This window comes from Nymphalis io, chromosome 6 (assembly GCF_905147045.1).
Source record: "Nymphalis io chromosome 6, ilAglIoxx1.1, whole genome shotgun sequence".
NCBI classification, from domain to species: Eukaryota; Metazoa; Arthropoda; class Insecta; order Lepidoptera; family Nymphalidae; genus Nymphalis; species Nymphalis io.
This window is the reverse complement of record NC_065893.1, coordinates 920,949-947,233: the sequence shown is the minus strand read 5'-3', so window position 1 is coordinate 947,233 and position 26,285 is coordinate 920,949. Positions and strand designations below refer to the sequence as shown.

The 26,285-nt window shown below is 33.1% G+C and overlaps 2 protein-coding genes across 4 annotated transcripts in view; one reads left to right on the top strand and one right to left on the bottom strand.

Annotated features, from left to right (window-relative positions):
- Nucleotides 1-1,651: 1,651 nt before the first annotated feature.
- LOC126769152 (palmitoyltransferase ZDHHC6) lies at nucleotides 1,652-7,262 on the bottom strand. The gene is made up of 8 exons (XM_050487770.1): nucleotides 6,909-7,262; nucleotides 6,140-6,321; nucleotides 5,050-5,134; nucleotides 4,577-4,704; nucleotides 4,060-4,230; nucleotides 2,908-3,114; nucleotides 2,369-2,556; nucleotides 1,652-2,127 (listed from the first exon to the last, which is right to left on the bottom strand). Exons 1-8 carry the CDS (start codon nucleotides 6,958-6,960, stop codon nucleotides 1,962-1,964), a joined length of 1,179 nt encoding a protein of 392 aa, XP_050343727.1. The 5' UTR covers nucleotides 6,961-7,262; the 3' UTR covers nucleotides 1,652-1,961.
- A 413-nt stretch (nucleotides 7,263-7,675) lies between these two features.
- The window catches only part of LOC126769129 (moesin/ezrin/radixin homolog 1), a 39,199-nt gene continuing 20,589 nt past the window's right edge, over nucleotides 7,676-26,285 (top strand). The window contains exons 1-4 of one of the 3 annotated variants that reach the window (XM_050487723.1): nucleotides 7,676-7,800; nucleotides 8,132-8,165; nucleotides 9,059-9,106; nucleotides 22,070-22,249. In XM_050487723.1, the coding sequence (XP_050343680.1) occupies nucleotides 8,154-8,165; nucleotides 9,059-9,106; nucleotides 22,070-22,249 (240 nt within the window). In that variant the 5' untranslated portion in view covers nucleotides 7,676-7,800; nucleotides 8,132-8,153. Of the gene's footprint in view, nucleotides 7,801-8,131; nucleotides 8,166-9,058; nucleotides 9,107-14,270; nucleotides 14,463-22,069; nucleotides 22,250-26,285 lie in introns of those variants that run through there. The other 2 variants (XM_050487725.1, XM_050487724.1) reach the window with 2 other exon arrangements.

Here is a 26,285-nt window from a genome sequence, read left to right as displayed (position 1 = left end):
ATAAATAAATATTTAAATTTATGTCTTGAGCCAACAAAAAAATAGACATAACTTATTCATCATATCCTTCTATTTATAGAAATATCATTTATGTCTAGGTAGATGGTAGATATATCAAAAATACTTTAGCACAGTATACAGACTGCTGCATATTTTTTTACTGGTGGTAGGGCTTTGTGCAAACTCGTCTGGGTAGGTATCACCCACTCATCAGATATTCTACCGCAAAACAGCAGTACTTATTATTGTTGTGTCCCGGTTTGAAGGGTGGGTGAGTCAGTGTAATTACAGGCACAAGGGACAGAACATCTTGTTCACATTTCCTACAATGCCAATGTCTATGGGCGTTGGTGACAACTTATCATCAGGTGGCCCATTTGCTCAGCTGCCTATCTATACTATAAAAAAATTACATTTAGGAATATAATATTACAATTTAAACATAATTGTGAGGCTATTTCTTGGATACGGATGCCTTAATTGGCAGATATGAGACATAAATTGAAATACATATTGAAATTTTTTATACACAATCTTTATATTATTATAAACACTATGCATTTAGTATGCATATAAAAATATTGGTTTTATATTAGTTGCGAGATGTATTTTTTATGTAATATATTAAAATATATTTTGAAAATTTCTTTTTCTGTCGCTACTTTTTTAATGGCGTCAGAAAAAAAAACATCAATATGGTTCAATATAAAACCAGACAAACAATTACCTCTTCATATATTTTTAATGTTGACAAATAACATTTGAATTACTCAAACAGTAATTCACACTTATATACACTAATTAATTTTAAATTTAGAACGAGGTCATGAAAATTGCTACTAACAGCGCCCTCTATGAAAAAACAGGTAAGAACGCGTGAATCTTAACCGATAAACGTGGGTTCAAACCCGGGCAAGTACCTCTGAATTTTCATGTGCTTAATTTCAGTTTATAATTCATCTCGTGCTTTTCGGTGAAGGAAAACATCGTGAGGAACCCTGCATGTGTCTAATTTCAACGAAATTCTGCCACATGTGTTTTCCACCAACCCGCATTGGAGTAGCGTGGTGGAATAAGCTCTAAACCCTCTCCTCAAAAAGGGAGAGGAGGCCTTAGCCTAGCAGTGGGACATTTACATTATAATAAGATTAATAAAATATAATTAACCACCATTCATTGAGCTATATTTGTTGTCTACTCAAAACAAACTGGCAGACTAAAAAAAACTCTAATTCTTATTCTAGAAAATTCTACAACAGTCGCTTTTGCTACATTTAAAACTTTGTAACACGGAGTTTCTTTAATTAAAGTTTCTTTGTTCAAACTATGCACAAATTTGTTTGTTGAAACAGTACTTCTAACGAGTTATTTTACCAGCTTCCCTGTCTGAACAGCAGACACAATAGTTAAACAATAACCGGAAGACGTTTGCGACTCACGGGACCGGGAAATGGTTAAATTTAAAAGTAGATTTTTTCAATTTCATATGTTTTCGACTCCATTCGGTTTTAAATTATGTATTCATATAACCGTAATATTAAATACTTTTTTTATAATAATATACATGTTATCTACATACATAGAATTGTACTTTAAAATGTGACGTAAGTTTCAATATAATAAGTTAACATTCTTTTCAATTCTAATTCGATTTCAAATCAATAGTTTACAATTATTATTTAAATGAATGGAAAGTTGATCGGAACACTTTCTTTTAAATTCAAATATAATACTACCAAAAATATGTTATTATATGTGATATAAATAAATAAATATTGTCATTGAAACTGCTATCTAATAGAGATATTTCATTTTTTAAATAGTTATATTTGTTGTTGTTTGAAATATTGAGTTCATAGTAGTATAAAAGATTATGAAATGCTTATAACTGATACTAAATATGGACTCGCAGAGCGGCCGACGTGTTCGTGGCTCACGCGAGCCCCGTGGGCGTCGCGTAGCTAGTCGGGCTTGTGCTTGTGTGCGCGCTGGGCGGGCGGCGCGGGGGGCGCGGGGGGCGCGGGGGGCGCGTCCGCGGTGGGCGCGGCCGCCGCGCGCGGGAACCAGCCGCGAGCCCCGCGCACACCATCACCTGCCTCCGTTAATTTCTCGCCGAAAAGCCAGTGTCTGTCGAAAACAGGTACGGATAGTCACGGACTCGGAGGAAGAATAGTACGGACGGGCTCATATGTGAGTGAGCCAACGTAATTCCAGGGTCATAGCACCTCAGCGACAAATACGCACATTGGCGGACGCATACGCATTGGCCAATGTCGACGTTTACAGTTTTTACAAAATGTACGGATGTGGGTGAGTGAGGGTGAGTGAGGGTGCATGAGGGTGCGTGAGGGTGCGTGAGGGTGCGTACCGGCGCTGGCGGGTGGCGCGCAGGCGCTGGCCGGGCCGCAGCGGCAGGCGCGGCTCGTCGCTGCAGGGCGGCGCCAGCGCGGCGCGCGGGTAGGCGGCGAGCGGCAGCCAGCGCCCCGAGTAGGGCCGGCGCGCCGTGTACAGCCGCGCGCGCTGCCGCTTGTCCGCCTTCTGCGCGCGCTGCTCCAGCTGCGGGGGGGGACGGAGGTAGCACGACCGGGCTCCGCCGAGCTTTACTTTTGGGTAGTCGATTTAAAAGCTCGGTTGACCGAGGAATTACCGGTTCGGGGTGATTGAATTCCACCGAGAGATGCCGGCCCGGTCGTAAAGTTTAAGGTACCCGGTCCGGATTATAACCTTCTCCTCAAAAAGAGAAGAGGAGGCCTTTAGCCCAGCAGTGGGACATTCACAGGCTGTTACGGTACAGATTATATCTGAATCGTCGACATAAATGTAGCCTATTCCAATTTTTAGCACCCTCCGCAAAGGAGAGGGCTAAAAATTGGAAATTAGTCCCGTCGGATTCGACGACGGACGTACCGTCAGGTCGTATGTCCCGCAGCCGTCGATGACGGGCCACCGTATTCCGTCGTACTGCGACCCGAAGAGGAGTAGGTGGACGTTCCTCTTCCACCCCAAGTCGTAGGGAAACACGAAGGGGGGCAGACCCTGCTCTTCCCGCCTGCAGACCGCCTTATCTATAATCCAATCTTCTATTGTGGTACGATTTCGAACGATACCCCGTATCTAGTGAGTAGAATATAAAAATATTTTTAAAATAATTTTGATAGTTTTTTTTTTTTTTTTTAAATAAGTAGACGGGCAAATAAGCCACCTGATTTTAGGTTGTCTCTTACATCGCCAATGCGCCACCAGCTTTAATAACTTGGTGCTTAGAGGCAGAGCATCCGATTTTGTGTATGATTCGAATGGGGATAAAGTATAAATAAGATAAGAAAGTAAACATTAAAATATATTAAGATTTGAAAATAGAATAAAGCCAATTCATTGACTCAGCTGTAATCTCTACTCATTATTATTTTAATCACTAAAACAATAGATAACAAATCACAAGAAAAAATCCGCACTAACAAACTCGTATGTTGTTTCAAAAGGTCGTATCCCATTCTGCTCGCGCACGGATTATACTACGAGACCAAAGGATTTGACGGACTTATTTCCTGTCTTCTGCTTTAAGCCAACCCGCCTCAGAAATTATAAGGGTTACTACGAATTTTCAACCCATATGGATTATTACGGCGTTGGGAGCGGACGGAGTGTGTCACCTACAGCTCGGCTGATTGTATTCTTATATACTTTGACGCAACCACAGTAACGAATATTATTCCCTTTTTTATATATTAGGAAGGCAGACGAGCATATGGGCCACCTGATGGTAAGTGGTTACCAAGCGCCCTTAGACATTGGCATTGTAAGAAATGTCAACCATCGCTTACATAGCCAATGCGCCACCAACCTTGGGAACTAAGATTTTATGTCCCTTGTGCCTGTAATTACACTGGCTCACTCACCCTTCAAACCGGAACACAACAATATCAAGTATTGCTGTTTTGCGGTAGAATATCTAATGAGTGGGTGGTACCTACCCAGACGAGCTTGCACAAAGCCCTGCCACCAGTACTAATCCCTCATTGTACTAATCAATTTTTGTTGTATTTATTTTTACAATACCTGCAAATATAGCAAAGTCCCAACAGCCAAGACGACGCCTATAGCCATGCCAGTAGCCAGCAGAGTGAGGAGCAATGTGGTCAGAGTGAGGTATATCATCGGTTCCTGGCCTGTACCATGGTGGATATACCACAGACGGTTGATTGCGTGGTACAGGCATAAGGACAGCACCTTTAAAATGAACATTAAATAGGTTAAGACCCAGTTACATTAGTATATTTTAAATTTAAAATTGTAGGACTTACAATTTTAATTTTAAAAATTTCATCAAAATCAATTCAGTGATTTAGCCGTGAAGGCGTAACAGACACACAGACAGAGTTACTTTCGCATTTAAAATATTAGTAAGTATACATAGTATCGATGTAAAAAAATTTAGTATACAATTTTTTACTACAACAAGCATCAAAAGTATGAGCTTAGCTGTGTGTAGAACTAGCTTGAAATTCATTTTGGAAGATTTCATTCACACATACTAACATGTACATTCAAATAATGCATTAAATAATATACTTACAATAGAAGCATGGAAACAGCCAAACACAGCTGATATTAGGAACATTGTGAAGTAGCTATGGTTTGCATGACCGACACAACAGTTAATCCACGGGCAGTGATGATCCATTTTCTTTATGCAGCGACCACCTAGAACGTAATTGAACTTGAAGTTATTTACTAACTTGTTTACTAAATAACACTTTATTGTGATTAATATTGCCCATTAATCATATTCTAATAATTGTACTTAAATAATTATGTGTGCTGATTTCAGGCGTTACATTAAACAACAGTTTATTAATTTATATTGTCTTTATTGTGCACAATATTATAAACAATAGAACTGGTAAACTTGAAAGAAAAACTCAATAAATATTCAAATTAAAAATATATGATAAATATGAAAGAGAAGGAGAGTCATTACATATAAATTATAATATTATTATATGTATGTATGTATGTATGTATAGTGATTTAAATATATTTATTTACATTTCCTGCAGTGGTGCGACCTGGGTGCTTTATATCCCTTGCAAACTGAACAATATTGGAGATAATCTGTGTCAGCTTCATTTTCCTGTAACAATGGCACATTTACAGGCATTCATAGTTATTAATTACACAAAAGCTCAGTATAGATAACGAGATGGCCTCAACTGAGGATAGCGGTTCACCACCAATAAAAAACATGTCAATGCTACTTAGATGTTTATTAGTGGTGTCCATTCTCAGTGGTAAAGGAAAACATCGAGAGGAAATGTGAGCAATGCAGCAGCAGTTGGTAGAGTGTGGTTGAATAAGCCTTGTTCTTATGAGAAAAAAATTTGTTCAGTTGTGGGCGTTTGAATATAACTATTTTATTATATTTAATAATCATTTTTTTATCTTTCATGAAACTTGATACCTATTACTAATATGATTTTTGACAATTTTTGAGAAATTCAAAAAACACTAGATATTTGTGTGGAACATTTTGTAAAGCACAAAACCACTCTGTGTTAGGGCTTTGTGCAAGCCCTGTCTGGGTAGGTACCCACACTCATCAAATAGTCTAGGCCCCTAGGGTGACACTGCAATATTTATTATTGTTGTGTTCTGGTTTGGAGGGTGTGTGAGACAATGTAACCAGTCACCAGGGGCATAAAAACTTACTTCCCAAGGTTAGTAGTTCATTGACGATGTAAGGAAATGTTAATATTTTTTACTGCCACCATCTACAGGTGATGGTGACCACTTACCCATATTATAAAAAAACAATTGGGTGAACAAACACAGATTCACTCTCATAATTCATAAACCAAAGGGAAAAACAATCAACACAATCGAAAGTTTAGGCACAGGAACAAAGGCTTCATACCTTCCAAGGCATGGAAGCATAAACACTATCAGACTTCAGATGGCTACCGAGATTTTGTCAATGTAACAGTGAGTATGTCACAATTTCAAATAACCAATGATATGTCACAATTAAAATATTCCAGTATATGAGATATATATAATCTGCTCTTCCTGATTATTTCATAGACAAAGCAATTATGCAAAAAATCTTTAAAATTAATTAATATTATTCATTTGCACTTACTGGTTTCCATCCTAATGGCACAAATCCTGGTCCTTCGAGCAAGGCCTGTAGGAAGTAGTAGAGAGTAGAGGCAGCTAGACCTAGGAACACAGCCGCATGAACGGCAGCACCTAGACTTTCGTGAGGTGGCCACCACATCCCCATCAAATGCACCATTGACCATGTTATCAATTTGATTATGCCTACAAAATATTTAAGTTTTTGTTTTTAAATATAAGGAATATTACTATTATAATTAGTAAGATACAAATCTGCTATGGTTCTAAGTTTAAATTATATACATGCCATTAATTACACCATGATATGTAATTATATTTAATATATTTAGTGTGTTAAGTGGATGACTGAATGGTTTATATTAGAAGCTTAATTCTTATTTAACCTGTTTTGTGCAGGTGAAATAAGAATTAAAGTCTGGACAGCCAGCTAGTGTTATATACCACAAGAAATGTCCAATGTCATTTATGATATTTAATGCAAAGTATCTTTGAGTCAAAGGTCCTTGGTATGTGTTTCATATAAAAATAAACCCCAAGCTCTTCTACAATCTACCGCTACTTTAATATTTGATATGATCAGGTTTAGCTGGTATGTTGAGCAGAAACTAATTATATTAATCAGAAAATAAATTAAAAGAAAAAATATAAATATAAAGAAGGCTACAAACTTAAGCAATTAAAAATATATTTAATTAATCTGATTACTTTACGTTATGTATATAAATTTAGATATATTTTTTTAATCACATATCTCAGAAATCTTTTCTTACCTAAAACTGCAATTGGACCCCAATGGCACAAGCGTCTTATTGGTGACGACATGTTTCGTATTCATTAATAATTTATAACAATACCTAGTTAAATAATAAAAATGTATGGTTCTCAACTTCATACATCATTAAACATCGTTAAATTTACTTAGCACCTACAAATTCATTATTTATATTGATAATTAACGACATTTCATTATTGTTAAAAAACAACACATTATATGTGTAACATTCTTGTCACATAAGAATTTTGTAACGTAAGTTATAGAATTAAATTTAAGTAAAATTAGGAATTTATTTATTTTGACAACACCCGGTTAACCATTCCATTATTCGTTATTCGCCCAATTATGCTCAAACTCAAGCTGTCACTGTCAACTTTAAATGACATTTCGTCTGTTATTAGCAGTATTTCACAAAAAAATGTTATAAAGTAACACTAAAACTAATGATAGATACTAGGTATGGTAAATTGTATAATTTATATCAAATATTACATTATGTATGTTGTAGACATAACGAAACATTTATTTTCACGTATTAGAATATCATACAATATTGAAAAGAGACGAGTGACTATTTTAGAAACGACATTCTCTTATTTTTGGCAAATGAATATTAAATATTTCATATTAATTACATTTAACAATTTAAAATATCTCGCATATATATTGACTTCAGAGATCCTATAGAATTCTACTATTCTTCTATTATGCAATTTATTCTCCTGGTAGATTTAATAATATTATATATGGCAACACAATATACCACGTCACGGAGTCACTTGTCACATCACATCGCGATATTTTTGTGGCTCTTTTGGGTGTGTGCTTTCTTCATGTGTGTTGTGCTACTTATGTGGACTATTAGGTGATACTCTTCTTTTTACTGGGTAAGTTTTGTCTGTTATGACAAATTATATTTGTTATTGTCACAATTTTAAACTTTTTACATGACGACTCATTCTTATTTTCGCTACATCTAATAAACCCCGCCGGTGAATACATATTTACAGTCGCCGCCCGTATACATCAATTTTATGAGAAAACATTAAGAATATGCTGTAATGTCATAGTAAATAAATGTTTTATGCGCACATAAAAGTCAATTCGCACACATTTTTCTGAGTAAATGTCACGCGGCCTACGATACATGTCAACCGCTTTCCTAGAGTTGGAATTTTTGTACACGAATGTTTTATACATAGTCGTTTCTCGTTTCAGATTGTGATCCTAAACCGCAAACATGCCGAAATCGGTAAGTTAGACTTCATTTAACTAATACGAACGTATACACGTTAGTTATATTGTAATTTCTAACGTCTCAGAATGAATTCGGTCGCTGCGTGTTTTTACTGATTTCACCATTGCAATGTGATCAGACAGCATATTAAATCACTGAACGAATGTTAGTAAGCTCTTACTTACATGAATGGGAGTAAATTGTGTGAATGGCTTATTTGATTAAGTTGTGGAAATGGTTGTATGTAGCTGATCCAGTAAAAAGTAAAAGTGTTTGTTTAGCAAGCATTGATAACAATGTTACAACACCTAAGTGAAGTGATTATTATATTTTTTAAAGAGATAATTTAATAATTAATATTATCATATATATTTCAGTTGAAATATGAAAGAAAAACAACCTTTTTTCATTAAATGTTTCTGTTTTATTATTACAATTAATTATTGATTAATATTTTGTACATCAAAACTTTGACTAAATAAACAGTAACATAAAAATATTTATATAGTTGCATTCAGCAAGGTGAGACTAAGGTTAGCCAGTGTTGATAAGAGAACTAAATTTTTAACTCACATTCAGATAAGTACAGTTTACTTTGAAACATGAAAATTCTATTAGTATATACAAATCTCCAAATACTGTTTTCATTAAAAAAAATATAATATTTTTAATTTGTAGCATTAGTTTAAATAATGTAAAATAAAATATTAGCATTAAAAAATTCAAACTTTGGCAAAGTACACTGTCGTAAGAGTATTAATATAATTGTTATGGTAGGTTTTGGACCCTATACATCATTTTGTTTGACCATTTTTATTATAAAAAAAATGTCATATAATAATAATTAAAGTAAATGTTTATGAACAATTGATACGAATTATTTTTGAATTAATGTATTTATTTTACAGATACTTGAATATGTTACTAAATTAATAGTTCCCGGTGATGATGTATTGGTTAGTTACTGTTTGGTGATTGAAGTTTTATTTTGTTTTATAAATTTTAGATTAGCTGTGTCCGATTTTAGTTCTAATTGTTTCTTTTTGTTTGTATGCTAACATTTGCTAATTGTTTTATTTTATTTTTATGATTATATTCATATGTAAATAAATAATATAAACACAAAACCACTTCAGCATGTAAATACATATTTAACAGTCAGTTTATATTATCATATGCATTGGGTTTCCTCGATGTTCTATTTCTAATTTTTCATAATGAGTTAGTAAATGATGTTAATAACTTGTGAACAAACTGCCCTTATAGAACTCAATTTTTTTTGCTGGCAAGAATTTAAAACAATTAAATTACAACATTCCAAAAAGTCATTATATAAATCTATTATGAACTACTTGATGATGAGTGTTTGCCTTTAGTCTGCTTTTTTAGTCTGTTTCGGATAAGTATGGCAATTGACAGTGTCTAAAATTGTAACACGATTAATTATATGGGCTTGCATTTAAAAATACACCAATAAAAAACATTATTTTAGCTAGATAATATCTAGTGGGCATGGGAAATTCAAGTAGATAGTGCTGTATAGGTTTATTTATCAATTTATAACTGAGTTAATCTATTTTCCTTATGTCATGCTAGAAGAAAAATACATAATTTTTCATAACTATTTATGAAGATAATAAGTAGACTGAATGATATTAATCACTGAAAAATATAAACAAAGTAATAAACACGACAGACAGATAAATGAATTGCACGTATTTGAGATTTCATTTTAAAAATTTTAATCATCGCAATATTTTGTTTGTTTTATCAACATCCTCATTGAAAAAATGAAATCGAACCGTTTTAAAAAAAAAACCTACTAAAGTGATTATAAAACTGTTGACGTCTTTTTATATATATTTAGCGTGATAACATTTTTACACGATAATACGGCTCCGCGCATTTCGTGTTATGAAAAATAAAAGTTCAACATACATCATGTCTCGCGAGATTTAAAAAAGAACACTCACGTGCGCATCTATCATTCTATAATCATTCCTATTTCAATCCGTTTAAGAGTCGTAATCCAATAAACCAAATACTGTTTATTTGCAAGTCAAACTTAAGATTGATTTTCTTTTCTTTTCTTATTGATTCAAACAAAATTCGATATTTAATGGTTCTAAGAATAAATATTCTTAAACTAAATCTCGAAAGGAAGAAACTTGCCTACTTCAAGATAAGCATCGAATATGAGATATTAAAAAAAAACTATGTTCGTCTTTTGTTTCGATCTCTAAGTATTATTAACGGAGAAATAATAAAACCGTATACTGCCCTAACAAAACAAAACGACTCCAAATATCGACAATAATATACTATGGAACGTATCTAACATGCATATATACATATATATATATAATTTTAAATGGTTTTCTAAATAAGTATGCAAATATATAAAATATCCTCTACCAAGCAATTAGATAAATAAACGATTTCGTCTAATATATGTATATAGGTAACATGGATTGTATGAATTAAAAAAAAAACTTCGTATTTTTGTGTTGTGTAATTTCAAGTATGGTATTTTCTTCGCTAAGCGTGTGTCGAGCTTGCCATAGGAAGGAAGCTAGAAAGTGGGACACGCGTTATCTAGTTAGTGGACACTGCACCTATTCACTCGCCGACACCATAAATATATACGTACTAGAAATATGATATGTGTTGATTTATATTCAATATTTATCTTTAAAGTATAAACATTTTAATATATATATATATATATATATATATATATATATATATATATATATATATATATATATATATATATATATATATATGTTTGTTTTCCGTGTGCCCGCATAGAATATCGATTCGATTTATTATAACTTTGATATTATTATAACAGATGTTTATATACATATCATGCAAACTGTATTCATATTGGTCTTTGATATTTTTTGAGATATATTACCGGTTGTATAAATTAATTAAGGAACGCTTGGGTACCAATAATTCTACCGGCAAACTTTGTATTGCTGTGTTCCGGTTTATATAAGTGAGCCAGTGTACGCTACAAGCAAAAATGTCAACCCGTCTAGTTGGCGGCGCAATGACTGTAATGTACTTCTTAGTTCTAATATTCGGTGTTTATCAGCGACGGTTAATACTTCAGGTGTTCCACTTGCTCGTTTGCCTTCGTATTCGATCTATAGTCAGGAAAATTCCGTTCAAAATCATTTGGCCGCTTTTCTGGTTAAATAAATAAACAAATTATGTAAATAAAATTGCATTCTGAAATTAACGATTCAGGCGGAATAGTTTCGATTATGATAAATGTTTGGTCCAGAAATAAAGACTAGATAAACTGATATGTCTTGACACAATCGAGACATACTTTATCATTTAATATGTTTTATTTTTCTATTCAAAAATATTCGTCATGGTAATATGTTATCTCTTAAAGATTATAAATATATTTCGTTCCGAAACTATGGTTTTAAAAAAAATGTAACTTTCCAATTCTCTATGGACAAACGTTGAAGAAGAAGCAATTTTGCTAATTTGTATTTATTTATAAAATGGTAATAGGTATCCTATTGCTAAGCAAGTACCTCGTTTCCACTTAAGAAAGCTTCGAGCTTATTGCACCACGCCGCTTCTGTAGTTTCTCTCAAATCAGCTCATGTAAAGTCAACATTGCATGGCCAGATTTTAATCCGTAATATATTATTCGGATAAAATTGACGTGTTCTGGGCCATATCGGTGTTGATAAAATGCAGATATATACGGCATTAGTGATCAAAGATCAGTTATCGTTCTTTAGTGAGGGGTAAGTTAAACAATGGTGAGCCTTCTTCTTTCGAATGTGAATACACATAATGACATAAAGAGATAATCAGTGTTCAATTAAAAAGATGCCAATCAACGTTTATAATGAAGGCCGTTAATAGATATTTCTAAAGGTTAATTATAAATGTTGGAAGACTAAATATAATAGTTAGTTACAGCCAAAACTACATGGCCAAACAGAATGGTAAATAAAGTAGCTTCATAAAAAATATATAGTAGAATTCGATTTGTAATGTATTATTTATTTAACGATATTTAAGAACAAGTTTTTATTTAATCTCCATGTTCAAATGATTTTAAATTCAATTAAAATTCCAAAAGATTGACCAAACCATAACATATTATATGGCATCTTGTAAAATATGGTTATATCATGTTTAAGACAGTAGATTTCTGAATATTGTCCAAATCATATTGGGAACTTTGAAAGCCTGAGTTTATCCAGTATTATACTTTAAGAGACCGACTAAGTATATATTTTTAGTAAAAATAGAAACATTCGCTGCACCAAATATGTGTGCCTCTCTTGAACAAAGAATGTAAATGATAACGCAAGTTTAATCGTTACGCTCGATTTTTTAGGAATTAAAAGAAACGTCCTCTGTTTAGGTTTTTTCAGAAACTAATAAATTCATAGCTTTCTGATTTTGACCATGGTGGCTAATTTCTAAAGAGTATCTGCCGAGTTATTATTGGCTCAGTGTGTGGGCCAACACAGATGCACTCTCTATTCCCTAAAATATTTTATAGGTCTATGATATGAAAGATCACATTTAAGTTATATTTGAAAGCCTGTAAAGTACCAACGAATACAATTTAGCTGAGTTACACGACCAAACTTAAAGTAGGGTCTTATGTCAAATCGACATTGTTTTAAGGAGCCAAGGCTGTTGACTCATCTCGTAAATGCGTCACTCGAACAATTATCTAACATGCGGTATATCAGACGCACTTCCGACGAGGATCCGAGGTCTACTGTTAACAAAAAGCGTAATGGAATAATTCGTATGTGTTTTATACACATTATATGATGTTAAACTTTTAAGAAAGTTATTTGTATTTGAAATGCTGTATTCTGATTAGAAGAATTGTTACATGTAATTACAGACAGAAGGGATATGAAATCATAGTTCACATTGTTGTCTGCGCGTTGACGGTATAAGGAATGGTTAATGTTTTCTACAAGGCTAAAGTCTGAACGGTGGTGACGTGGTACCACCATCACTTGGCCTTTTTCCATATGCTCTTCATATCACAAATACGAGCGTTTATGTAATAGGTGATAATTAAGATTATTGACTTATCAATTTAAGTTTCCCCAAGTTAAATGAAATTTTAACCAAACGTTGTGATATTTGAGTTAATTTTGACGCAAGTTTTCATTTTCAGTTTATAAAAAATATGTCGATTATATAATAATAATATTTTATTTATTTCTTCACAAAAAGTTTAAAAATTAACATATTACATTTAAATATCAGCTAAATGTATTGTATGTACTATCAAATATATTATTGTATGGCACATTTATTTCAACCACACAAAACATTATTGTTTCTGTTTAATTCTACATGTAGTAGGCATATTACGTAAGGATATGTCTGGGCTGCATTAGCACCATTGTCGAGCATTTGTACGTCATTTGCATCCTCCTGTCAAATTATGAATATAACACGCATATAGCAATATAAATTATGTAGAAATTTCTTTACCCGTAAATACTAAAAGCTGTTATAAGTAAGGGGATATCGTCCTAACAATTTTGCGAATTAGTTGCAGTTATGATTGAAATACCGAAGGCCTTCTCGTGGTTTCCATTTATATCCTCGAAGGAGAAATTAATATTTTCCTTACCTATAAAAATCAAGCAATGCAATACTTGTAGTAATATCATCACTATGATATGTCTATAAACTTACTCGCATGGTAATAACAAAACATAACGCTGTTTAGTCATCGATTGGATCACGATTCAATTTAGAAATAAAAGAAAAAATATCAAAAAAACGTGACACCGTAGGCGATCATCCGTACGACTTTTAACAGTACATGTTTGCGAACTGAATTCTAGCTCTTGAATACATTGAAAACTAAGAAACTGATAAAATACGTACCGGCTATAGCACGTTCGATGTAGACTATACAAGTATAATAATATACATTCTATTACATAGTACGAATATTTGTCGTGCGTTGCGTTGGTTGCGAATTTGAGATATCCTATTTTAGTCCTTATAATAAGGCGCATAAGGGTCCAGGTAGTATACATTATAAAAAGTATGATTTGGTATCAGGTGAGCGCGTCAGCCTTCGTCCTCGGGGCGCAGCGCAGACGCATCCCCGCAAGCGACCGTTCAGTTTAAACTCTACCGCCGCGTCCGGCAGACGCGGTTTTAGCGTCATATTGCCTTAAATCACCCCAGTATTAACCCTGTGTGTATGTGTGTGTGTGACCGTGACTTTTGTACCAGTGTTACATCAAATTCAGCAAAATGGTTGCCGGCGGCAAACAGGTACTTGTTACATAACGTTCAAAGGACAATCGTTTGGAAAAATCATAAAATATTTTATGTGCATTGTTATGAAACGTTTGTATAGATTTGAATTATATGTGCATTTATGTTTTCTTCTTGAAAATAGTGTGCAATAATTTCACCTCGATTTACTAATGTAAATGGCATGGCGCTATAATTCAGGCCGGTCCGCCATTAACATAATGTTTTTATGAAGTAAATAAGCGTGCAATTCGTTCTTGAAAGTCTTACCTAGCAACAGTATTTAATATATTTTTCACATCAAATATATTAGTTATAGACTCAATTCACAAGTCGAGGTGATGTCATCACGACGTCAGCCGAACATGAAAGATGGGTCGGTTAAGATTTTTATTATTTATTTTACCGCAAACGGTTTTAACCGTCTTTTTCTCCCCGTCCTTTTCTTTACCGTCCGATAAAGGGGGATAGAGAAGGTTTCCTGTTTCGCTAATGCGTCTTCGCTCTCCATTTCGTTCATGAAAAATAATTTAAACAGAAAACGAACCACGATTAAATCCAAATAACCACAGGGGCCTCAATTTTAACTGCAACAATACAATCTTATATCGTTATCGATGTTACAAGTAATTTGTAAGAGGTCTGAATTTAACGGATATTAGCCGTAAATAAACCGTATCTAATCGAATACAAAACATAATGCGTTCAAACGGATCATACACTCAACTAGTACATTTGATAGCAAATATAGTATGGAAAAATGAGCAATTGACAGGTCTATACGATTTTCCTATTGAAGAATACTGTGATTCTCAAATAATAGGTACGTATTCTTATTGAATATTCAAGGATCTTCCTCATTCAAGAAAATATTGTGTATAACTTGACAAAAACTTAAGCAAAAACATACTTGTAACATGTTTCCGTTCAATTGTATCTTATTTAATCTCATTAAGGCCTGTTAAACTTTAACTATTGTCCATTGTTTGGAGTTTATTTAAAATGTGATGTGTCTCATACGACAAAAATACATTTCCTTATTTTTGTGTCCTTCATATTAATTAACATTATATTTAAATAATAAAAAAAATTAAGACATCACAATTACGCTTAATTGCAATTCTTCTCATAAGATGATAACAATCCTAGACGATAATTTTTAAAATGTTCTTGATTCAATTTTATAAAACAAAATGTATTTTCTGATTTAATACCAAAGAGTACATAATACCAATTCAATGTTTTTTGCAAATTATCTTAATCATATCTTTTTTAAATCGACCTGACCGTCCATGAAATAAGGAAAATAGGTAATATATCCATTTTCCGCAACATTATAGGTTATTATATTACGTCCCTTTTATATAATAAAATAGCTAAATATATAACACCTACTACACCTTTATTTAAATATTCTTAAGACCAGATGGTCTTAAGTAGTTACGGTTTGGAACGATATAATTTCTAGTAATAAAACAATAATGGTGAACCGATGGCTTCATAAATTACATAACTGTTTTTTTATATCTTGTCCAAGACCGATAATTAATTTAGAAGATTTAAAACCAATAACAGAAGAAGAATATGATTTGTTTTTTTTTTACCAAATAAACCTTTACGGGATTATTGGTAGACTCAAGATATTAATTCGGATAAAAATTATGTAATATTATAAAATTATACATAAAAATTTCAGAAGCAAACATTTCTCATGCGATCTATGTTTTGCAATTCATTTCGATTTGTCATGTAACTCGATTTAAAAAAAAACACCTAATATTTTCCTTCAATACTGGGATGGCTTAACAAGCTTTTATTTAACTTCACCTGTTATGTATGTGGGTCAGTTCTTGCAACTGCATTTATAAAATCAGTTGCACCAAACCATTGAACTGATATTTTTCTCGATGGTGTTAGTGGCACTACAATCGCAATACAAATAATTAATGTGGTCTGGCTTATTAGATAAGCTAGTTAATAAGGTGGCAGACGTTGGTATCTGTTATTATCCTGGGTTTAAATTCTGTCGTAAAATTTATTGGGGTTTTTCTGTCACAAAATTCTCAGTAGCATTGGCAGTGTCTACAAATCAAAGTGGTAAAGTACTTAAAGTCCTGCGACTAAACTCTCTTCGTCTGAGTGCCGTCTTATCGGATTATGAGATTGAGAGAATGGATTAATAGAGGGACCATGCAACCATGCGGACATCTGTTCACTAATATATATCTCGCAGTGGGCTAATATCTATTGAGACCGACCGCTGTGGGCGAAATCGGTTCGGATTAATCATTATTATCACTAAATATTGCAATTTGTTCATAATTGTGTATATATCGTGTTTATAACCATTTGATAAGCCGATGACAAAACAATAGTTACTAACATTTACACGATCACAACAGAATCTGTCCCTCGAGCCGCAACACATTGGCGCTTCACTCATTCATTACTTGTTGTACTTGAAAATTAATTTGATGGTCGATATGCTTCATGACCATAACGTTTCACGTCGTTTCACTTACATTTCGATTTCTTGAACGGTCATAAAGCTATACATATTTTGCTGATTATGCGTATACTGTATGAACAATTAGTATTTCCAAATCCTCTTATGCATATAAGCACAGCAGGAGTTAAATAACACACAGGTTCGTGTGTGTAAAACGAATATACCATCGTTTATGTAATTTCTAAATAAAGAACAGGAAGATCAGGAAATAAATGTGACCGATATTGTTAGCCATATGACAGTATCACCTGCTCGTTCCCACCTGCCCCACATTTGTAAGCGCCTGATGTTGTAACTTGTTACGCTTATTTTTTTTTGCTCCGTCGAAAGAACATTATCTTTTATAAACAAAATGTTAAATCTAAAGCTGTTAGTAGTTTTTTCAATGAAAAAAATTGGAACATATTTGAAATAATAAATTTATGATATATATATATATATATATATATGTTCTAGAAGAAGTCTGTGTTGTATTTTAATCTTAAAAATATAATTATAGCTATATTTGTTTCTTTCTTCATATTTATACAACAACCTTACTTGCACATTTTTTTGCACGTTAGTATGAATTGTTTTTAAAAATCATCATTTGTAAATGAACCTGTCCAGAAAAATACTTTTAAAACATATTTATATTAAGGAATTAATTCAACATTAAATGCTAAATATCAGTTTTATTAACGCATACAAACTTCTCTGATCACTTTCATATTCTAAAAGACTCCAATTAACTTAATATGAAAACAAAATTCGTCGATGCGATGAGAACACTTCGTGATATATTCCTCTTCGAGCGTTACTTTCTATTAGGTAATTTTTACGTTAATTATTGTCATTCAAGTAACTGAAAATAACGATGACTTATAATTTCTAGACATGTTATCACATATTCTTTTATATCGTGCATTAGTATTGCAAAGTCATTAGTTGTCTAACATGACTTGATGTTAATATATGATATAATCATTAAAATGGTAACACTTGATAAATTTTACAACATTTGTATTTATGAAGACAAGACATTGAACTGTTTTACCGAAAATTTCGTCATCATCTCTTTTTATGGTACTACATATTTACAGAAAAATAAAACTTTACTCGTAAGATGGTGTTGGTTTATACGGAAAAATAGCGTTTGTATTGTCATTATGTGGCTGCTTAAGGATAACTGTTCTTAATATATAAAGTAATAAGGCTAATATAATCTTCTAACAATATTTTTGTATACAGTCTATTAGTTTGTATCGATATAGCTGTCTTTTATCCTTACTGTACGCTGTAATCTTAGAATTATCGCATCTTGTACGTGAGAGCAAGTGTGTCGGTGATATCATCTTCATATCTTAATTGTTTGCAAAGACTGATGCACTCCTCAAACACGCCGACGGTATTTTTAGTACTAGTTAATATTATAAATTACATTGAAATTTTTTATACGAGATCAGCTCGTAGCCTTTGACTCGTGTAGTTTGGATACCATGGTATCACATTCAAGTAAGGGTCTCATCTGAGACGAACGCGTCTTTTCACGAATAAGTGTTTGTACTTAAAAATTTTAATTCTTTGCAACGATGTTCAATTTTTTGTTCCGTAAAAAGAGAATCGGAAAATCAAACTTTGAGAAAAGTAACAAAAACCCAATACTTGACGTGGTAAGTTTTAATTCGCTTCAAGATTATTTTGAAATATTGTATAAAAGTTTCGGTGATATAGTAATTTTTTCCGTCATTTACAATGAACGATCAAAAATATCTGTCGTAATAGCAGCGTTTATAGAATTTTTAAGGCCTTGCCCCTATGCCTTAGCCTCTCGATGTACCCTTGAAGCGACGATCATGCTAATGTGTCTCGTTTAAATATCATTACCTTGTTAATGTATTTTTATTCGACTTGGCTCTTATTTCAGTTAATGCTGGTTAAACTTGTTTTAATTTTTCAGTACCATAAGTAGTCATAATATAATAATGATAAAATACTTTATTTCAATCATCAAGTTAGTCAAACTACACAAATCGGTTATAAGGTTTAAGTACCTACTTTTGTCAGCACATGAACAACACAGCAGTGGTTTAAGTACTTTCAATCTAATTGCCAATGGGACTAATACTCATAATATTTAAAAATATATATTTATATAAAATTTAATGGAGTTCGAAACTCATTAAAACGTGATGGTCTACTTGTGGTAGATAAGTACTACCCACTCATCAGATATTCTACCTCAAAACAGCAGTACTTAGTATTGTTGTGTTCCGATTCGAAGGGTGAGTGAGCCAGTATAATTACAGGCGCAAGGGACATAACAGCTTAGTTCCCAAGGTTGGTGGCGATGTAAGCGATGGTTAACATTTCTTACAATGTCAATGTCTGTGGGCTTTGATGACCACTTACCATCAGGTGATCCATATGCTCGTCCTCCTACCTATTCTATTAAAAAAAAACGTTTTCATTTATTTAAATAAATCCTTTAAACTATGAGGAAATAGCAAATAATATTACAATGAGACAAATTCTAAATTCGCTAAGTAACTTGCGTAGGTTTGTAATCAGTAAATTGCTAGTCTTGCATAAACATCCGTTGCTTACAGCGATAAGTCCTAGATTGTCGCCACTAACTTATCTCCCGCTTACATTTTACGCGCTGATTCATCGCGTTCAAGATCAAACCTCGTTTTTCTCACTCCCGTTTTCATTATAGTCGTTTAAATTAATAAAAGAGGTATTTATTTAAACTTTACATTTAGAACTATAAACTTCTAGTTACATTTCTTGTTATTTTAATTTGTAAATAGTTTAAATTTTATTTTTTGTATCACCGATAAAACGTAATAAATTGTTTCTTGTCGAAAAACATAATATTTACAGCAAGTGATGCAGCAATAATAGGGGAGGCTCAAGGCTCATCATAATCGACCTCGAAGCGATGAATGAATGAACGCAAAGTACATTGTTGTCGGACAACATTCGATAATATCACTCACGAGACTATTGTTCATAGTTTTACGATTGCGTGATAAAGTACTACTTGGTAAAGAAACAAGAGACTATACTATAGCTCTAAGTTAACCTCTAGCGAATCGATGTACTGTCACATGATATGTACATATACTTGGAGAACACTAGTTTAAATTACATAATTTAAACTAGTGTTCTCCAAGCATTGTCATTGTTACTGGTGGTACTTACTGGTGGTAGGGCTTTGTGCAAGCTCGTCTGGGTAGGTACCACCCACTCATCAGATATTCTACCGCAAAACAGCAATACTTGATATTGTTGTGTTCCGGTTTGAAGGGTGAGTGAGCCAGTGTAATTACAGGCACAAGGGACATAAAATCTTAGTTCCCAAGGTTGGTGGCGCATTGGATATGTAAGCGATGGTTGACATTTCTTACAATGCTAATGTCTAAGAGCGTTGGTGACCACTTACCATCAGGTGGCCCATATGCTCGTCCGCCTTCCTATTCTATAAAAAAAAAAAAAAAATTGTAGGTTCAGATACTTGAAAAACAAAATAATTAATTCAATTATATATTTAAACAATTTGAGTAATTATCATTCGGTACAAGGTAACCATTATTAGGTAATGAGGTATCTAAAACCATAAATACTGCTCTAGAACGGTTGCCAAATACAGAGATAAGGTACCGAAGGTGAACTGTTTTATCGGGTAGGTCTAATACACACTCTTTCATGCATAAGTTATGTCTAACATTAAAAATTAAGGTAAGCACGTCTGTAAATTCTATCTGCTGTAAAAAAAATCCTCTCCCCTCAAAAAGAAAAGTTGGAACTTATAACCATGCTTGCTCCACGCGGGTATGTGGTGTGATTCTGTTCTTGCGTTTGTTGGTTGAGAATTTCGATTAACGCATGCAGGAATCCTGCATGGCATTACGTTTCAAGATGTCCTCTTTAACGTCCGTTCAGGAGAAGAACACATTAAATCTTAGTAGTTTAAGCATATAAAATTGATTTCACCATTGTCCTTTTTCGATATTAGTAATTATTTATTAATTATTATTTGTATTAGATGCAAGAGCAGTTTGTAAATAACGATGACACAATTGCTCCGGAAGATCACATCCGTTTGGCACCGGCTCAACGAAGTCGTGTATATATAGATACAAAACAAATTACATCTATTTCTGTTTCGGTTTCCTTTTTTTGTTGATATCTTCTGCTTCCACTTTGGGCTCACACTGTATAATAACATAAGCGTAAATAATAATGGCAATCACAGTCGAGATGGGCTAGTAGTTAGAACGCGTGAATCTTAACCGATGATCGTGGGCTCAAACCTGGGCAAGCACCACTGAATTTTACAGGTGCTTAATTTGTAAATATTATTCATCTCGTGCTTTACGGTGGAAGAAAATATCGTGAGGAATATTGCATGTGTCTAATTTTTTGAAATTCTGAATGTGTATTTCATTAACCCGCATTGGAGCAGCGTGGTGGAATAAGCTCCAAACCTTCTCCTCAAAAAAAGGGAGAGGAGGCCTTAGCCCAGCAGTGGGGCATTTACAGGCTGTTACGATACGTTACGAAATAATAATGATAGTCAAATCGCTTTAGCTAAATGGTTTCGGATAACAGAAGTGTCTGATTAAATTTTTATTAAAACCTTCGTGTTAATCGATGAAAAATACCAGTTCTTTTCTCAATAGGTAATTTATTTTACAACAAAAATCGAGAACGAAGATTTTAGAATAGCTATTTACAGCGCACACTGCTAATGCTATGATAATAAAATATCGCTACGGTTATGGTATTTTTTATCTTATTATCCCTATTTAATGTTTGATATTCTATGAGGTTTTTAATACCGATCACGCTATTATTTACTTTATAAGCTAGTGCCTCTATAAACAATAATGTACAAGTTTTCCTATTATTATTTGTACCATTTATATTATTTTTTTCTTATATTTAGAATAACGAATTATTTTAAAGCATACGATACACATGTTGAATCAATCAAGAATATATACTTTAAAATAAATACGACGCTTCGTTTGAGTTCATATATATCACAAAACACTAAAGGTTTCAGTGAGGATTAGTAGTTTAATCTTATAATACATAAGTGTTTGTTAATCTGTTTTATGTATTGTAGATGAACGTCCGGGTGACGACGATGGACGCGGAGCTGGAGTTCGCGATCCAGCAGACGACCACTGGCAAGCAACTCTTTGACCAGGTGGTGAAGACCATCGGCCTCCGTGAGGTCTGGTTCTTCGGCCTCCAGTACACCGACTCCAAGGGCGACCTAACATGGATCAAGCTTTACAAAAAGGTTTGTCGATATTGCTTTTATACGAAACAATTATATTTAATTTCTTAAATAGTTTAAAGTTATAAGTACGAGCCGTTTTTATTTTATTTCTTCTTAGACGAAGTTAATTTTAATTCGAATTGTCTATAATTCTTAAAAAAGTCACGATAGAAAACATGGCGTGACCAGTATAATTATTACGAACGGTTTAAATATCGTTTCTGCGAATAAAACACAAATGGTATTTCATGCTGATTGATGTATATATTGTAATATTGTAAGTGGACACAGTTAAACATTATATATTTTTTATTTTGTACATAATGCGGATGAGGCTCGTAGTTCTCGTTATTAACTAACAAAATTCATATTTAGATGATTAGACAAGTTCAAATTATTGTATGTCGTCATTGTGATTATTGAAAACATTTTTTTTTTTTTTTTTATAGAATAGGAAGGTGGACGAGCATATGGGCCACCTGATGGTAAGTGGTCACCAAAGGCCCTTAGACATTGGCATTCTAAGAAATGTCAACCATCGCTTATAGCCAATGCGCCACCAACCTTGGGAACTAAGATTTTATGTCCCTTGTGCCTGTAATTACACTGGCTCACTCACCCTTCAAACCGGAACACAACAATAACAAGTACTGCTGTTTTGCGGTAGAATATCTGATGAGTGGGTGGTACCTACCCAGACGAGCTTGTACAAAGCCGTACCAGCAGTAATTTGTTTATTATTAAACATTATGTCCTGTTGAATTTATTGGCAAGATTGTATTCGCTTACCAAATGGTTGTTCAATAAATCACCCGATTGAATTTGTAAGTAGGCCGCATTAACATTTGTTAAGCGTAACTTAAAGTTATTTTTAAAATGTCTTAATAAACGAAGTTCTTGTAAAAGCGAACAAAAAGCGAACAACGATTGTCATTTATGTCGACGCGTGTCTCCGTCATTTCGTTTACGCACAATTCACTTGTGTACTGTGCCACTGATTTTCCTGTATTTATCGTTAATCGACATTGACCCGGTAAATCAATGCCACCGTTTACAAGCTTACCAAAAATATTTTGTACCCTCGTTAAACGAGGACGTCCGGTTATCAGATCAGAAATTACAGTAATGTGTATATGAATATTAAACAAATTTGCACTTCGATCATGACTTTCTAAACGACCAATGATGCAAATTAAATGGTTGACAAATCGCCTTTTATTTGGAAGAAGTGATTGCCTCTCTCAATGTGTTTCGTTATATCAAGTTTGCCAAAGACTTCGATATTGTATTTTGTCGTGCACAATTGTCTATTTTCTATGACAGACGTGTCGTCGAATTCCGTTTTTCTATTTACTGGCGTTGTCTCAGTGAATGGGTAAACAGGTGTAATGTTACCAAACCTGTTCTCGATAGTGGGTTACGGTACATTCCTATTGGTTATGCGTATTCTATGTCAGATGAAAATCGTTGAATCTCAGACACGAGCTCAGCAACGCTGGGCCATTAGCGAAAACGGAAAGTAAAAATAGATGAATGTACGTTTCGTAATGTAACTTAAGCAAATAAAATAAAGTAATATAATAAGTAAATGTAATAGTAACCGGACTTAGGAGTGTCTGTTATCATAATCAACAACTAATACGGTCAAGATAAAGTGTAAAAATAATAAAAAAGTCATATCTTTGATTGTATTCGGATTGTGTAATATTATTATATATTTACTATACGAAAGAGAATAACTAAATATGGTCGAAAGAATTATATTTATATCAAAATATATTTGTTTATAATTTATTTTTATTTGATTAGCGACGATCAAACAAAACTGATGTCATTTATTTACATTTTAGAAGTAACTAAAAAGGTCGACCTAATTCGAAAATAATTTTGTCACAAGCAGATAAAATAGCAAGAGCCTTTAAAATTGAATCTAAATTGTCTTCTGCTAATGTGTTCCAACTCAGAGAACAAGATTTTCCGAAACATAATCATAGTGGTTTAAATAATGTAACTAATACTATTGACAATAACCAGGTCGTAATAGATGATAGTATAAAAAATCAGATCGAGAAAAAATAATAAATTTATTGAATAAGTGTAGAGACTGTTTCGCTTTTAATTTAAAAGAATCAGGATGCACAAAAGTAAGAGAATTATCTATTAAGCTGACCGATGACAAACCAATAGTGTATAGACCTTATAGATTGTCATTTGAAGAAAAAAAGTGGTTAGAGAAATGATTGAGGAATGATGTTAGGACGGCTAATATCATACGTGAATCCAGTTCACAATTGGCTAGTCCAATCATTATTGTTAAAAAGAAAACGGGTGACAAGAGACTCGGTGTAGAATTTGGAGATCTTAACAGAAAAACTATTAAAGGAGATATATATATATATATATATATATATATATATATATATATATATATATATATATATATTCGCGCCAAGGGATAATTTTGTCACTTTATATATATATGTAAAGTGACAAAATTAAATATTACTATTTACAGCTACTGTTCATTTCCCTGATAAATCGTTATATAAATTATGTAAAAAAGGTAGTTTAATTTTGAATTGTGCTCATAAAGAGCTAAATATAAACAATTATAATAATTCTGATAGGCGGTTATTCTTCCTTTAAAATCATTTGTTAACGATAACTCCGGGCTAATTGGTCTCGTGATAACAATGCGGAAATCGAAACTGGCGCGGCGCGTGCCCTCGTGTAAACATTCATTGAGTTTGATTCAATAAACTGTCCAGTTGAACGGCCTATATCTCTAAATAAACAATGAAGTCTCGGTACCGTGTTTTTGCTTTGATGATAGTCTCAAATTTTAGATTAAACGACTTTGTTTCGGGTAAACAAACGACATATAAAAATTTCCTTATTTTTTTCATTTCGACAGAAACACTTGCATTGAGATTTACAAAAAAAATATCCCTCGTATCTTTGAACGATTAACTTAAGAAACGTAATAAATGTTAACTTATTTGTATAATGACAAATATATTAAAATTAAAAAAAAGACTTCGTATTTGTATGAAAATGTTGCAATGTATATATATACAAATAATTAATATAAATCGACAGTGCTTACTCATGCCTGTGGAAAGGTCGCAAATGTTTCTTATTGTGCGAAGTTAAGCCCACATTGGATATGTTTTAGCATTCAGTTCATCCATACGGAGTCAAAGGCGGGTGAGTCATGTGCTACAATAGTCATTCTTTGATTCTCATAAATGATACCGACATCTCTTCTTTATTAGATTTTAAATGATGTGTTTAAAAATATTTAAATTTTTAGCCGACGTAAAAATGGAGGTACGATTTTTTTTAGGTGTTTATATACCGAACCGATTTTGATCTTATATGGTAAACCGATTTATATTTGAAAATCGATTTTTCTTTTAATAAGTAGAATAAGGTGTAATTGTTCTACACATTTCGCTTGTCATTTGTTCTGTGTTTATATATTACTCTTTATCTTGGACGATCCTTTTTTAGTGAATTGATAAAAGTCGAAAGTCGGTGGTTCCAATATTTATACATTTAAAACAATAATAAATTCCGCGTGTAGTGAGGTAAAAAGTAAATTGAATTAAGTGATAATAATACTGTTTGACAAACCGATCGTCGCTGTGAACGATGATTTTATTTCAGAATTATTAATTATTAAAATCAATTGTCGAAGCATTTATGTGAATAGTCACATAAAATGTATCTTTAATTCTAATTACCCGCATGGTGGCGTTTCGTCGTTGTCGACGTTCTATTCGTAACACACTGTTCGTTTCATATAATAATAATAATATCCCGGGATCATTTTCACACACGGCCATCCGATCCCAAATTAAGCTTGTACAGAGCTTGTACTATGGGAACCAGACAACTGATATACTATATATACAATTTTTTCTTTTGTAAATACATACTTATATAGATAATTACACCCAGACTCAGGACAGACAGACATGTTCATGCACACAAATATCTGTCCTAGATGGGAATCGAACCCACGAAAGTTCCCTTCGGCGTGAAAGGCAAGCAT